At 39.3% G+C, this 16,197-nt stretch overlaps 2 protein-coding genes across 4 annotated transcripts; one reads left to right on the plus strand and one right to left on the minus strand.

Moving 5' to 3' along the window:
• The first annotated feature begins 2,957 nt into the window (after nucleotides 1-2,957).
• On the plus strand, nucleotides 2,958-11,231 carry LOC139475119 (transmembrane protein 35B-like). Of its 3 annotated transcripts, none has more exons than XM_071258370.1 (3): nucleotides 2,958-3,031; nucleotides 9,065-9,191; nucleotides 10,799-11,231. In XM_071258370.1, exons 2-3 carry the CDS (start codon nucleotides 9,081-9,083, stop codon nucleotides 11,102-11,104), a joined length of 417 nt encoding a protein of 138 aa, XP_071114471.1. In that variant the 5' UTR covers nucleotides 2,958-3,031; nucleotides 9,065-9,080; the 3' UTR covers nucleotides 11,105-11,231. The 3 variants fall into 3 exon arrangements, with proteins under 3 accessions (XP_071114471.1, XP_071114472.1, XP_071114473.1); XM_071258371.1 differs by having other exon boundaries at nucleotides 2,966-3,031; nucleotides 9,079-9,191; XM_071258372.1 differs by lacking the exon at nucleotides 2,958-3,031 and adding an exon at nucleotides 8,252-8,301.
• Nucleotides 7,671-8,126, minus strand: LOC139474175 (uncharacterized). Its single transcript, XM_071257071.1, has one exon. The coding sequence runs from the start codon at nucleotides 8,124-8,126 to the stop codon at nucleotides 7,671-7,673; it is 456 nt and encodes a 151-aa protein (XP_071113172.1).
• Nucleotides 11,232-16,197: the final 4,966 nt, after the last annotated feature.

The following is a 16,197-nucleotide window of genomic DNA, read 5'->3' on the forward strand; positions in this document are numbered from 1 at the left end:
AAAATACTGCCTAATATCTGAACGACATAACTATATATCAAATGGAGTTAGATGCGTATGTATAACGACATACATTCAATGCCAAAAGTAGCATGCCGTAAATGACGAAAACTGTTTTCTCTATGACGTCAAAAGGCGACAGAGAGGTTACATACGTACAAAGAAAAGGGGGCATAACTCCGCTATGCTTAGCACTAGTTTATTGTAACTCAGGTCAGTTGTTGGTGAGAATTAGCTGGAGGTAAGGATAATATATTTTCGTGGTGTTTTGTTCACGAGGAACCAAACTATTCCAACACAAATATCGATAAAAAAAACTGTATACGTTTAGTTATAAAAAAACCCATAAGAAATGATGAAATCGTACTTCATAAAAAAAGAGGTAATAGAGAAATGGATGGCCCTATCTAACCTATAACTTAGTCCTTAGAATCCAACATTCTCCTGAACGTGTAAGTGTAATTTGACTAATGTTGCACTATTATTAATGGAGCACTAGCCTTATCATTAATGTAATGAAATACCCAAAAAATTACACCATTTTATTTGACGTCATGGCTGGTTTTATTTCTTTGATAACTCGGAGAAAGACGACACTGGTATTTTGATTAATACAATCATATCTCCCCTAAGTTTCGTTCATGGAATGGAAAATCTCGATGTGTAAAACGGAATAAAACGCTTTTTCGACACAACATAAAATGACTGCTTTCGCCAAGTAAATAATGTCTTGAACATGTAAACAATTAGATATTTATCGTGTATCTTAATTGGACAAGACAAGCACCTGTTTGGCATCAACGGTCGTAATGAAACCCAAAAGAATATTTCAAAACAACCAAAATTATATTCAATATTGGACATATATTTGTTAATTATTATGTTATTATTTCTCTTCATCTCGTCTCAGAATTACACAATAAAAGATGCGAAGAAAGCTCTATTGAATATAGAATTTTCAGGATAGTCGTATAAGGTATAAGGTTGAACCAACGGGGTACTTGGCATGGGTTTTATTTTTGATACATTTCACAATTCCTGGAGAAATAAAGTAAACAGTTTAATATCCTGTGATCACAATATTGAAAAAAGAATAACCCATTGATTATATAATGCAAAACGAGAGGAATAATTCGTAAATTTATTGTGACTGGCGAATCGTTAGATATCACTGTTCTTTGTATCAAACGACAAAATTCTTTCAGAAATGTGTGCACACATTTTAACGAGAAATATTATCCATTTCTTTAAATTAATATATTCAGTTTTAGTTATAAAATAAATTGAAACGGCTGCTCATGGGCATTGGCTATATGAACTTTTTTTAATATTGACTAGTACACATCCCAAGAAATACTCGTACGTACATGCTGCATTTACACTTCATCTTGTAACACTTGTTCAAAGAAAAGAAATATCGTATTCGACACTAAAAACCTATCAATTTTTTATGTAAACAATGTTCAAACAAACAGGAGATTATCAAAGTTTCGTTCATACATGCTGTGGCCTATATTTACGTATGATATCATTTTGAACATTGACAAATATCCAAAGTGAAATTAATTGGGTGAAAAAATGTATAAAAGATATGCAAAATCTACATCATAACTGAAACTGTAAACAGCATGATACAATGATCGTGTGCACTCTCATTCAAGGATTTCCAACCTTGTGCAGTTCTTCGAGCACAACGTTCGTTTTCACACATAACTTATTTTGCTTGATTTCATCCAGCCACTTTGTATTGGTGACAAAGACCATTGGTTATTTGATTCTAAAATGTATGATGAATTCAAGGATGTGTGTATCGCAGCTAAGTTTGAAATATACGTGATGTTACAGGCGCCTCATAACCGGTGTACCTGAAACGTGATTTTGTAAACACAATCCAATATGGCGGAAAGTTCACTTCGGCGTTCGTGTTTGCGCATTTTCCAAAACATTCTAAACGATTCTAGGGTTATCGGAGGCGTTTTGGAATGATCATTGGTGATTTCATAAAAGACTGATAACCGTGATCACTAATATGCTATTTTTGAAATTCATTTCTCCGAGTAAATATCCGAAATTTAGATTTGAAAACATGCAAAACATGTGTAAAAAATGGCGACATTTACGATGTACCTAATTTTCAGAGGTCATGTTAAGTACTTTTGCTTGGCCTAAAATACCAGTGGATGATATCGCAGGACAGGGAATTTCCCACCTTATTCAAAACTGTGAAGTGTATATGTGTGGGTGATGTATTTTGAATTTTATTCGACTTTAAAGTGAGGGTTGTAGAGGAGGTACATATCTGTTCCGTCAGCTCGCAAGGTGAAGATTTCAGTTTTTCCATGAAAGGTCACAGCATTAAAGACAAATATTGGATGGGGATGTTGGGTACTTTAACACCCAAGCATATCATAATTATCATGGTAGGCAATGTGCATACAAAAATCCCAGAATAATGGGGAATAGAGGGTCTGTTCAGAGAACGTAAGATAGGTGGTTCAGTTCCAAAGATTCCATAGCATAGGGAGCTTAAAGTTGGGAGCCTCGGAATTTTTCCACTTTTATCAACTCTGTTGATATATTTGATATCAAAAGACACTCGGGTGAAATTCTCTTTATCTCAGTGGTCTGGCACCATAAACTGTTAAGTCCGACTAGCCAAGCAGCCACACACATTCGTGGGGCGGTCGGGTAGCCTCGTGGTTAAAGCGTTCGCTCGTCACGCCGAAGACCCGGGTTTGATTCCCGACATGGGTACAATGAGTGAAGCCCATTTCTGGTGTCCCCCGCCGTGATATTGCTGGAATATTGCTAAAAGCGTTGTAAAACCTCACTCGCTCACTCACACACATTCGTGCATACTCGTCGCAAAATAAGTGAAACGTCTTAATCGCGGCGTCAAATCCCGTTTCAACACACCTCAGTTTGACTTCGGGCACTTCTGGTGCATTGCGGGATTCCGAGCAACAGACAACACAACAACGCGACAGCGCGTGACCGTGGAATACGACACTGCCGTCATTGATCACGCAAGGTAAAAAAGAGATAGGTAGCTAGTTCGGCAACATTGCAACTGAGGTTACACAACAGATAGTTTTGAAACAACAATATGCATGACACTGTGCAGTCACATCACATTCGGACCTGTGAAGATCCGGGGTAGAACAGGTCTTCGGCAACCAATGCTTGCCAAAAAGGGCGACTATGCTTGTCGTAAGAGGCGACGAACGGGTGGTCAGGCTCGCTGACTTGGTTGATGCATGTCGTCGTATCCGAATGGCGGGGATCGATGCTCATGATGTCAAACACTGGATTGTCTGGTCCAGACTCGATTATTTACAAACCGCCGTCATATAGCTGGAATATTGCTGAGTGCGGCGTTAAACAACAAACAAACAAACAAACACACATCACATTCGGAAACAATCAACTGGGCCGACATACGGGATCTCACGACTTGGTAAACAGTACGACGCCAGACAAGGTCAATACAATCCAGTTTGTTTGATTTAAACATATTTATTCACAAGGAGTGAACGGGATTGGGGGACAAGTTCTTCCAACTTAGAATGCCCTCTCCCTGGTATTTACAAAATATTCACAATTTCAAATTCAATATATATGCATAAAACATAAAACACTATAGATGAGAGAGAGAGAGAGAGAGAGAGAGAGAGAGAGAGAGAGACAGACAGACAGACAGACAGACATTGTTGAATGAACAGTTCTTTACACAAATCTTTTAGTTGTACATATATAATGTTGTACTGCCTTAAATATAGCTTCATTTTCTGTAACAACGTGATCTGCATTGCCGTGTAACAGTAAGTGTACATCAATAGGTATGTTATGAACAATATGTTTAAGGCTGTTTAACATAATTTCACGCTGATGACTAAAGAATGGACATTCCATGAGATAATGATATGCATTTTCACATGTATTCGAACATGTACAGTTCGGGTGATCTTTTATACCAATTCTATATAAATCATAATTCAATTGACTGCACATGTATCTCAGTTTTGTGTGTAAGATATTATATTTTCTTTTTCCATAAGCGAAGTACGCAGGTGACGTGGGGTGGTGCTTTTGTAGCGAATTTTTAAAACAAGAAATCGTAGAATTTCGATCTGATAACGGAATAGAGTTCCACAATCGGATAGACGATGGGTAAAAGGATTCACACGAATGTCTTAGTCTTGTGACAGGAACACTGATGTTTTCAGAGTTTCTGAGACTGTATGAGTTTTTTGCTGCAACCGTTTTGGGTAGAATATCTGTTAGATAGGAAGGGGCCATGTTATGATTAATTTTGAAGAAAAGACAAAGTTTACGTTTCTTTCTACGCTCAACTAAGGGTTCCCAACCGGTTTCGTAATATAATGAATGCCGGGGGGCATATTTAGGTAGACCAGTTACAATGCGTGCAGCTTCTAATTGTAATTGTTCTAATTTCTCACTTTGTCCTTCGGTGCAACCATCCCAAACCTCACATGCATATTCAAAGTGTGGTCTTATGAACATTTTATATATATTGTTAATAGTATTTCTGTGAAGTAGATGTTTGAGTTTTCTCATTGAGTAAATCATCTTGGAAGTTGTTTTAATTATGGTATCTATATGACAAGACCATTTGCCACTGGCTTCAAGTATAACACCCAAGTGCTTATGACTGTTTGCAGAGCTGATTTCTTTTCCGTTGAAATATAGTTTTAGACCTCCGTTGTTGTCTTTGCGAGAGAATAGAACCGATTTGGTCTTATCGGGATTGTAAGTTATGAGCCAAAGTTTCGCCCATTCACTTAAGATTGCTAAATTTGTGCTTAAGGAACGTTCCAGTACACTGTTATCATTGGATGACATGCCAATCGATGTATCGTCGGCAAACAGTCTTGTCATACAGTCTAATTTATCAGCAATGTCATTAACATAAACAATAAAGAGTAAAGGACCAAGCACGGACCCCTGTGGCACACCAGCCTTCATGTATCTTGGTTTGGATATTTCCCCATTCACAAATACGCTTTGGCTACGATTACTTATGTAACTGGTGATCCATTTTAACAATTGGCCTTTTATACCATACCTCTCTAATTTATACACAAGCCCACTGTGCCATACACGATCAAAGGCTTTTGATACATCACAGAATACAATACAATAGTTTTCTTTGTTATCTAACGCTGTACAAATTTGGTGGTAAAGTTCTATTAGTTGATGGACAGTTGAGTGACCAGCCTGAAACCCAGATTGGTACTTATACAACAATTTGTTCTCATGAAAATAATTATATAAATGTTTGAACACTACTCTCTCAAACAATTTTCCTAAACAACTAATGAGTGATATCGGTCTATAATTAGAAACGATAGTGTGATCACCTTTCTTAAATAATGGCATAACGTTTGCTTTTTTCCACACTGATGGAAATATACTTGATTGTAGTGACATATTGAACAGTAAACACAATGCTTCGCTTATAGAATATACAGTTTTCTTTAATAATTTATGACAAATTTTATCCGGTCCGGAGGCTTTATTAAGAGGCAAACATTGTATTATGTCTTCAATTTCCTTTTTAGATATGATTATGTTGTTTATCTCTGTCTCTGTACGAAATGTGAAGTCGGGCATAGTTGTTCTTGTATCGTGGACATCAGATATAGATTGAAAATATTTATTCAGTTTCTCTACCTTTTCAATATCAGTAAAAATTGTCGGGTGTTCGTCCGTATCATACATTTTAAGAGCGGCTATGTTGTTAGCTGAGCCAGAGTTCTTCACAACATAACGTAAAACTTTCCAGTAAGAGGGTTTGTTTTCTGCATGCAATTCTGATAGCAATTCATCGAGGTTTGAGTAAAAATGTTCTTTAGCGTGACATTTCATGTTATTTACTTTGTTCCTCTGATTTTTATAGGCCCGAATGTCTTTTTCCTTTTTACTTTTTCTAGCCTTCTTTTTTAATCTATCTCTTTTCCTGGATTCTCGTCTTAAACTGAAGTCATACCAAGGTTTGTCATTTGGACGAATGGTTACTACTTTGGTTGGAATGCATATTTTAACATATTTATTCAAGTATTTATAGAACAGATTACATGCTTCATCAACATTTGAATTTTGACTAAATAATTCATTCCAGCAAGTATTTTCAATGAGCGAATTGAGCTTATCATAGTCACCGTTTTTGAAACATGAAATTTCTCTTTTATATGCTAATTTTGTTCGCAAACCAGTGTCTATTTCAATGTAAGTTCCCCTATGGTCGCTAATTTTACTATCAAAATCAATTACACCACTGTCGATGACTTTTATATCTTCACTGATAATAATAGGATCCAATAAACTACTGGTATGGTTCGTAATTCTGGTAGGCTCGGTTATGATATTTTGTAGATTTTTCCTATTTATTAATTCATTTACGTTTAAGCTCCTAGACAATAACATGTTTTCATTTATGTCACCAACAATAGTAATCTTGCACGAAATATCCAGGGCATTTTCAATGCTATCATCTAAGCGAGTCCAAAAGTTCACTGAATTATGTTCAGGTCTGTAGACAGAGCACAATAAAATTGAGCTTTGAGGTAAGCATATTTGAATCCATATCGATTCGTCTTGCATGTTTTCTAATTCGTGTCTTCTTTTAAAAGATAACAGCTTATTTACATATATCATAACACCACCACCGAACATATTTCTGTCTTTTCGTACCGGTTCGTAAAAGTTTTCCCAGCTCAAGTCTTCATTTTTAATACTGTCATCTAGGTGTGTCTCGGTAAAACAAACGACGCTGTAATCTGAAAGGTATTCACTTAAATAAGAGAGTTTGTTACGTATACTTCTAGCATTTAGGTGAAATATAGACAGTGACTGGTCAGCGTTGTCACGGTTCGGTGGTCCAGGATTTGGATGTACGTCCCCGGCTAGCATGAGCAACAATAACAATACAATTGTTACATTAGCGCTTCTGATCTGAGCTTGTATGAAACAAAGAAATACAAACACGCTGCACGCTCTGCATTCGACATGTAGTATATCACACAATTTGTAAAATTCGTTCAGAAAAAATACAGTCAATGAAGTACAACTTAGGCTGAGTTTAAGTGTGCAACGCAGACTCTTTTGACACAAAATACAATTGAAAACCCCGATCACCACACGGTGTTGAATTACATCATTACCCATTGGGTAAGATAAATATATACATACTTCTCAAAGGTGTGTGGTAGTGTGATCGGGAACACTGACAATAGTAATATAACTGCGAGAACAAAATATCATGCATATTTAACAAAACCGGCAATGCAGATCTTGACAAAGAATTATGGCAAGGATAGTTAGTCATCATAAAACTGTGTGCACCAGAAAGCAATAGGAAAAGGATACAGGAAGGTTTCGGTAGGAATACATAGGAAGGCTGACAGAAGGTAGAGACAGAGGTAAACTTATATACAATTATAGTACATGACTCAAGTAACAGTAACAACAGATACATGGAGTGTTTTCCGTTGTGTGGACACGTGACAGTAGTTGGTTTTGATGACATTACTATAAGTATACGTTGGCGGATCCTTTTGTATCACTGTTTCATCGCAGTATGGATTACTTGTAACTGAAGATGTACAGTGCAGGGTACAAATCTTATCTAATGTAAGTTCTCAATAAAGTTAGCGATATCTGTCCAGGTCAGACTCGCACAGAATCACCCTCATAACACCCTCGGGTTGTTCCTCAACATACACTCGGCCATCATAAGTCCACGTGGAAGAGATTAGGTGTTTTGCTTTTAAATCTCGGGTCAGTTTGAACAGTTTACTTCGATGCTTGGTTAGGTCCTCGTTTATATAGACTGAACTTCTATTTTGTCTCAGCATTCTTCTGTTTGAGATTACTTTGTGCCTGTTTCTATAGCTGACGAACTTTACGATGACCTGTCTGTTCCTATCCATGTTTTTCTTACCGACTCGGTGGCATCTGTCGATGTCCGATGCTGTAAGGTCAGGGTGTAAGTCTCTGAGGACCTCCATCACTAGTGCCTCCGTGTTTTCCTCCTTGGACTCAGGTAGGCCACTAATACGTAGAGAGTTTCTTCTACTGTACTGTTCAAGATCATCAGTTTTCATCTCGAGTTCATGTCGAAGATGAATGATTTCTTGCTTTAGCGGTTGTACAATATCTCTGGCTAGACCTTCGATAAGATCTTTAGCTACACTTTGTTGACGAAACGGACATGTGTAAAGCATTATGCCTGGAGGCCGTCCTCGCGTATCAGATCTTAACAAGGCATACTATTTATGTGTGAGTGTGTTATACTTCGGCGTATCTACTATAGTCTTTTCACTACCTTGAAAGCTACACACTCATTGGTGATTATATAACCCCAAGAACACCCCAGCCCTGAAGATCCGGGGTAGAATAGGTCTTCAGCAACCCATTCTTGCCAAAAGATGGCGACTATGCTTGACGTAAAAGGCGACTAACGGGATCGAGTGGTCAGCCTCGCTGACTTGGTTGATACATGTTATCGATCCCACATTACGTGGATCGATGCTCATGATATCAGTCACTGGATTGTCTGGACCTGACTCGATTATTTACAATCCGCCGTCATATAGCTGGAATATTGCCGAGTGCGGCGTTAAACAACAAACAAACAAACAAACAAACAAACTACCACTATACTACTACAACTAAACTGCCAGGCAAAGAAAGACATCCAGTTTTCAAGTGTATACTTTCTTTTCATGTTAATAGGTGCTTGAGAGTAGCGTGGAATATTGGATTCGCAGTCTCCATTTGATGATTATAAAATGTCAAATTATGTTTAATACTTTTTCACTTTACCTTAAACTAGAATATAAACACAATGCAGCAAACAAAAAAAGATGTTATATAATAAATGACGAAGAAAAGAATATTTCTGTGATATTTATAACTTTACTTACGTAGTGGACACAGGGACTGTTTCCTGTCTGCCTCCATGCATCTCGTAGTATCTCGCAATATCTCGCAGTATCCCAATGGGCTTGTCCTATATGTAATGAGAACCTGAACATTTCAGTGCTTTGTAAACAGCAATGCCGGAAACCGCTGGCTGTCGCGTGACGTCTGGCCTCCTGTCTACCCTCTATGTGCTTGCTGGGACCATAAAGATGTACCCATTCATAGGGAGCGTCCATCAAGAATTGGTGAGATGATCTACACGTGTAGGATTCCCCTACAAAATATGTCCTCATTGCCTATCTTAAAATGCGAATAATGTGGGAATGAATGACCCCAATTACCAGAGACCCGTTCCACAAAGGATCTTACCTAGTAAAAGTGAGAGGGACTTCACACATTGCATCTATGTCGGGATTCGAACCAGGGACTTCGGCGTGACGAGCGGACGCTTTAACCACGAGGCTACCCGACCGCCCCTTCAGCATTTAAGATGGTAAATGATTTGTAATACATGTTGTGAAAGTACATACAAACTGTTGTAAGTTTAATTTACTAAGATGTACAAAGTAGGTCTTGATTGAGCATCTGGACAATTCCGTGTGGAGACCCGTGAAGATTCCGGGGTAGAATATCACGCAAGGTAAAAAAAGAGATAGGTAGCTAGTTCGGCAACATTGCAACTGAGGTTACACAACAGATCGTTTTGAAACAACAATATGCATGACACTGTGCAGTCACATCACATTCGTAACTGTGAAGATCGGGTGTAGAATAGGTCTTCAGCAACCCATGGTTGCCGTAAAAGGTGACTATGCTTGTCGTAAAAGGCGATTAACGGGATCGGGTGGTCAGGCTCGCTGACTTGGTTGATGCATGTCTCTATTGCGTGGATCGATGCTCATGATATCAATCACTGGATTGTCTAGTCCAGACTCGATAATTTACAGGTCGCTGTCATATAGCTGGAATATTGCTGAGTGCGGCGTTAAACAACAAACCAACCAACCAACCAACCGTAAGGCATCCCTGTTAGAAATATACACACACACACACACACACACACACACACACACACACACACACACACACACACAATATACAATCATACAAATAAGTATAATTACACTATAAGTATATTTAATACTTTGTCCCGTGAAGATCCGGGGTGGAATAGGTCTTCAGCAACCCATGCTTGCCGTAAAATGCGACTATGCTTGTCGTAAGGGGCGACTAACGGGATCGGGTGGTGAAGCTCGATGACTTGGTTGATACATGTCATCGATCCCAACTGCGTAGATCGAATCAGTCACTGGATTTTCTGGCCCAGACTCGATTATTTACAGACCGCCGTTATATAGCTGGAATATTGCTGAGTGCGGCGTTAAACAACAAACAAACAAACAAAACATATAATATGTGTACATAATCATGTTACCCATATATAAATATTGATGATAATTCAGACTGCTGAATCCTTTGGGGGAGGGGATGGGACTCCCGGGTGCAATTGGTCCCCAGTACAACTACTTGCCTTACCAGGGGCGGTCGGGTAGCCTAGTGGTTAAAGCGTTCGCTCATCACGCCGAAGACCCGGGTTCGATTCCCGACATGGGTACAATGTGTGAAGCCCATTTCTGGTGTTCCCCGCCAAGATATTGCTGGAATGTTGCTAAAAGCGGCGTAAATTCAAACTCACTCACTCACTTTCTTTACCATTATTAACATACAATGTTATCGTTGGAAAATTCCTGCGGCGCTAGGCAACATTCACCAACTTACTCATTTTTGTCTGCAGTGAAACTGAACAAGCGCAGTGACAGTGTCACAAATTAAATTCATCTGTATTTTCCAGAGACGAGGGTTCGCCAAGTTTGCCACAGTGTTTCCTGGCAATATGATTGGACTGCGTGTTGACCCCGTGACCTATATGTACGGTGTCGGTGTGATGGAAGTTGGCCTCGGTCTGGGTATGATGTTGGGGCCACGGAAGGTCAAGGTCATAAGCATTGGAGGCTTGATGGTGATCATGGTGGGAGCAGCGTTTTCTGAGTTCAGTATTGGGATGTACGCTAAAAGCCTGTTCCCGACAGGTTTGTGTTTCGCTCTGGGCTATGTCCTCAACAGCTGCTGGACAGATGAACAGAAGAAGAAGCGGTGAAACTAACGACATTTTCAAACTTTACATCTTGTTAATGTTATGATCGTTTAGAAAGTATAAAACGGAAATGCTGTTTTCCTCAATGCTGTACTATGAGCTGTGTTACACACGTGAAAGGTTGTTTGTGTGTGTGTTGGGGGGGGGGGGGGGAGGGGGGCGTCAGTGGTCATTTTCACAATAAAAAAAATATTGTTACAACTGCGTTGTGTCTGTTAAATTCACTTTATTTCAATTTGTGACCAGTCAATGAGTGCATGTATCTGGAGATTCTGGTACTGACATGCTTAACTGCTTGTGCCATGAGCATCCCAGTTCAGAATCATCACCAGTTTATTGTTTTCACATACATGTAGGTTACATTCTGTTAAGGCTAAGGTGAGTTATGGATATACATGTACAGTGTATACTAAGTTAACAAGATTTGTTTTCGGATCCAAATAGCTCTTTGGCTGAATTTATTAAAAAAAATAACAACTATATTATTTGTGTCCATCATAAGAAACAATTGTTCAAAATTGCAATGTTCTCTATATTTGACGTATTTCCTGTATTTTCATACAATGGAAGGGGCGGTCGGGTAGCCTAGTGGTTAAAGCGTTCGCTCGTCACGCCGAAGACCCGGGTTCGATTTCCGACATGGGTACAATGTGTGTGGCCTATTTCTCTTGTCCCCCGCCGTGATATTGCTTGAATATTGCTAAAAGCGACGTAAAACCATACTCACTCACTCATACAATGGACGATTTAGGATAACGTGAAACTCATATTCATCCACATAAGAATGAATCCCCAACGGCAGACTAAACTGGGAACCGCCTCCGTGGTCTTGTGGTAGAGCGTCCGCCCGGAGAGCGCAATATAGACTCGGGTCGTGGGTATAGGAGTTCCAGCTGTCAAACCTTTGTCCAGTGATTGACATCATGAACATCGATCCACGCAATTAGGATCGATGACATGCATCAACCAAGTCAGCGAGCCTGACTACCCGATCCCGTTAGTGGCCTCTTACGACAAGCGTAGTCGCCTTTTACAGCAAGCATGGGTTCTTGAAGACCTATTCTATCCCCGATCTTCACGGGTCGAACGGAATAACGACACATATTCCTACCCGTATAACGCGACGTGCCGATTGCATTGCCGCATGTCTCTTTGTCAGAATCGCATTTTCGAGGGCTTTCTGACGGACTATAGATATAGGTGCAATATACAGCTTGATAGACAGAATCTGTGATATGTCATGTGATATGAACGACCTGCTACGATATAGGATTTAATCTACCAACTTCGACATAATGGTAAGTGTGCAGTGTACAGGGCAGGTACAATCTGAAGCATAGTGCCATAATGATAGTTTACTTTTCCTGTTTGACTCTGTTCTCGCATTCTTTACGATACACTTCAACCCTGTCCAGATGTGTGCAATTTTATGTGATTTATCAAACTGCTGGGTCGTCTGTTATTTGAATGCACTTCATGATACTACACAAAGCAAATACGGAAATTCGTGAAAGATTTATATGAATATCATCACACAGGCAGCTAAATCATTTATTATAAAATTGTGTGTCGACACACGTGACCTAACAGATAGTGAGTGAGTGAGGTTGGTTTAACGCCGCTTTTAACAGTATTTCAGTTATAGCACGGCGTGTCAGCTTAATGTGGGAGGAAAGCCCGAAGTGATGCAGGTCTTCGACGTTTACCACTTCGGTGAAACCTACGAGCACGGGTATGGTGCTGACAAACCTAGAAACATAATCGGGGCGAACCGGGATTTGAACCCACAATCATAGGTTTCTGGCGTGCCCAAAGGGACGCAATCTGCACAGCGAATTGCGGCGCCTTAGACGACTGGGCCACCCGTGCCCCCTAACAGATAGTGAAAAGGGCATGTCAATGTTTAGGAAACTACTTGGAAGCACTGAGGACAATTCATGTGGTGGTCAGACTCGCTCAGACTCGCTGACCTGGTTGATGCATGTCATCGAATCCCACTTGCATAGATCGATGCTCATGATACCAATCACTGGATTGTCTATCCAGATTCGATTATTTACAGACCGCCGTCATATAGCTGGAATATTGCTGAGTGCGGCGTTAAACAGCACACAAACAAAATCTTCTACGGTATTCTGAAGGACACTATAGTCGCCCTGCCTCTATTGGGGACATGCGTTGTTCAGAATGCATGAATTGGGGCGTCTCGTTGCACAAACACTGCGAGTCCCAGCAAATAGTCTTCCTCACACTGCGGTCACGTGATGCAGTCTGGAGGCCTAGATCCACCCCAACACAGAACGACCTCCCAGAGTCAACAGCTGGGGACTGAAGCGAGTCGAGGCGTAACAGAGGAAGCCATTACAGGTATGTGGAATTAACTTTCATCACAAGTTCCGAATACCCGACATGTTCAAAGAAATGTACATCACGTAGGCTGTCGCACAGCCCATGAACGCTTATTATCTTGTGACAGCACTCGACGAAGCAAGTCTAGATTTTCCACAGGTACTATGAAACGACCTCTTTTCTAGGCCACCTTTTCATTTTAAATGTAGTTGCTTGTCTCTATCAAAATTATATATTTTCAGAGACTAAAATTTAATCAAAGCACCAATGCTGACATCAGAATGGAAGAGCAGCCAATGTACGACCCGACGTTGTATGGTGTGCATCGTACCGTAACACGGTTCACTTCCAAATGCGCTCATGGTTATTTTAACCACATTTGTCAAAACGGCCTTTTAGTGACTTGAACTCAAACTGCGGCCATGTTTTATTTCTTTAGCTGCTTGTATGATACAACCCCATGGAGAAAATAGGCCAGAACATGGCCCCGAGTAAAACTACTTGCCTTGTATGTTTGTTTTTTTTATTGCTTGTTAACGCCGCTCTCAGCAATATTCCAGCTATATGACGGCGGTCTGTAAATAATCGGGTCTGGACCAGACAATCCAGTGATTAATATCATGAGCATCGATCCACACAGTTGGGATACGATGACATGCATCAATCAAGCAAGCGAGCCTGACCACCCAATCCCGTTAGTCGACTCGAACAAGCATAGTCGCCTTTAACGACAAGCATTGGTTGCTGAAGATGAATTCTAAACCAGACCAAAAACACCTAAAGGGGCATTCTACCATGAATTTGGAATTTACTCGATTCTGATTGGTCATTCAGAGGCTATTAACCCTCTGGATGCCGAGGTTTTTTTCTGACCCACATTTTCCTAAGATCGGAAAAGTGAAGGTTGTGCGATAATTGCGCTCACGCGGCACTGGATCTACCTCTGGCTATAAAATTACGCAGAGGTGGAGAATATTAAATTTCCCATTTGATGGTGTAAATTTAACTGTAAATATCAAACCGGTTTTAAAAACAGACACTCCTAAGTGTTGTCCGAGAATTTATTCTGCGTTGAAAAACAGTAAATTTCTCCGCTTTTTATGGTACACCGATAAAAGTACTGTGCGACAATTTTTTTTATTAAGAAGCTTTACGGAAACTGTGAGCGAAAAAAATACTGCCTAATATCTGAACGACATAACTATATATCAAATGGAGTTATATGCGTATGTATAACGACATACATTCAATTCCAAAAATAGCATGCCGTAAATGACGAAAACTGATTTTTCTCTATGACGTCAAAAGGTGACAGAGAGGTTACACACGTACAGAGAAAAGGGGGCATAACGCCGCTATGCTTAGCTCTAGTTTGTTGTAACTCAGGTCACTTGGTAAGAATTAGCTGTGGGTAAGGACAATATATTTTCGTGGTGTTTTGTTCAGGAGGAACCAAACTATTCCAACACAAATATCGATAAAGAAACTGTACACGTTTAGTTATAAAAAAAAACCCATAAGAAATGATGAAATCGTACTTCATAAAAAAAGAGGTAATAGAGAAATGGATGGCCCTATCTAACCTATAACTTAGTCCTTAGATCCAACATTCTCCTGAACGTGTAAGTGTAATTTGACTAATGTTGCACCATTATGAATGGAGCACTAGCCTTATCATTAAATGTAATGGATTACCAAAAACATTACACCATTCTATTTGACGTCATGGCTGGTTATATTTCTTTGATAACGTCGGAGAAAGACGACACTGGTATTTTGATTAATACAATCATATCTCCCCTAAGTTTCGTTCATGGAATGGAAAATCTAGATGTGTAAAACGGAATAAAACGCTTTTTCGACACAACATAAAATGACTGCTTTCGCCAAGTAAATAATGTCTTGAACATGTAAACAATTAGATATTTATCGTGTATCTTAATTGGACAAGACACGCACCTGTTTGGCATCAACGTTCGTAATGAAACCCAAAAGAATATTTCAAAACAAAATTATTTTCAATATTGGACATATATTTGTTCATTATTATGTTATTATTTCTCTTCAGGTTACACACGTACAAAGAAAAGGGGGCATAACTCCGCTTTGCTTAGCTCTAGTTTGTTGTAACTCAGGTCAGTTGTTGGTGAGAATTAGCTGGAGGTAAGGACAATATATTTTCGTGGTGTTTTGTTCACGAGGAACCAAACTATTCCAACACAAATATCGATATTGAAACTGTACACGTTTAGTTATAAAATATACCCATAAGAAATGATGAAATCGTACTTCATAAATAGGAGGTAATAGAGAAATGGATGGCCTTATCTAACATATAACTTAGTCCTTAGATTCCAACATTCTCCTGATTGTGTAAGTGTAATTTGACTAATGTTGCATCATTATTAATGGAGCACAAGCCTTATCATCAATGTAATGAAATACCCTAAAAAAACACCATTCCTTTTGACGTCATTGCTGGTTTTATGTCTTTGATAACGTCGGAAAAAGACGACACTGGTATTTTGATTAATATATATCTCCCCTAATTTTCGTTCATGGTATGGAAAATCTCGATGTGTGGAACGGAATTTGACGCTTTTTCGACACAACATAAAATGACTGCTCTCACCAAGTAAATAATGTCTTAAATATGTAAACAATTAGATAGTTTATCGTGTATCTTAATTGGACAAGACACGCACCTGTTTGGCATCAATTTACGTAATGAAATTCCCAAAAGAATA

The sequence above is a fragment of the Haliotis cracherodii genome, unplaced genomic scaffold (assembly GCF_022045235.1).
Source record: "Haliotis cracherodii isolate W230 unplaced genomic scaffold, xgHalCrac1.p SCAF_3, whole genome shotgun sequence".
Classification (NCBI taxonomy): domain Eukaryota; kingdom Metazoa; phylum Mollusca; class Gastropoda; order Lepetellida; family Haliotidae; genus Haliotis; species Haliotis cracherodii.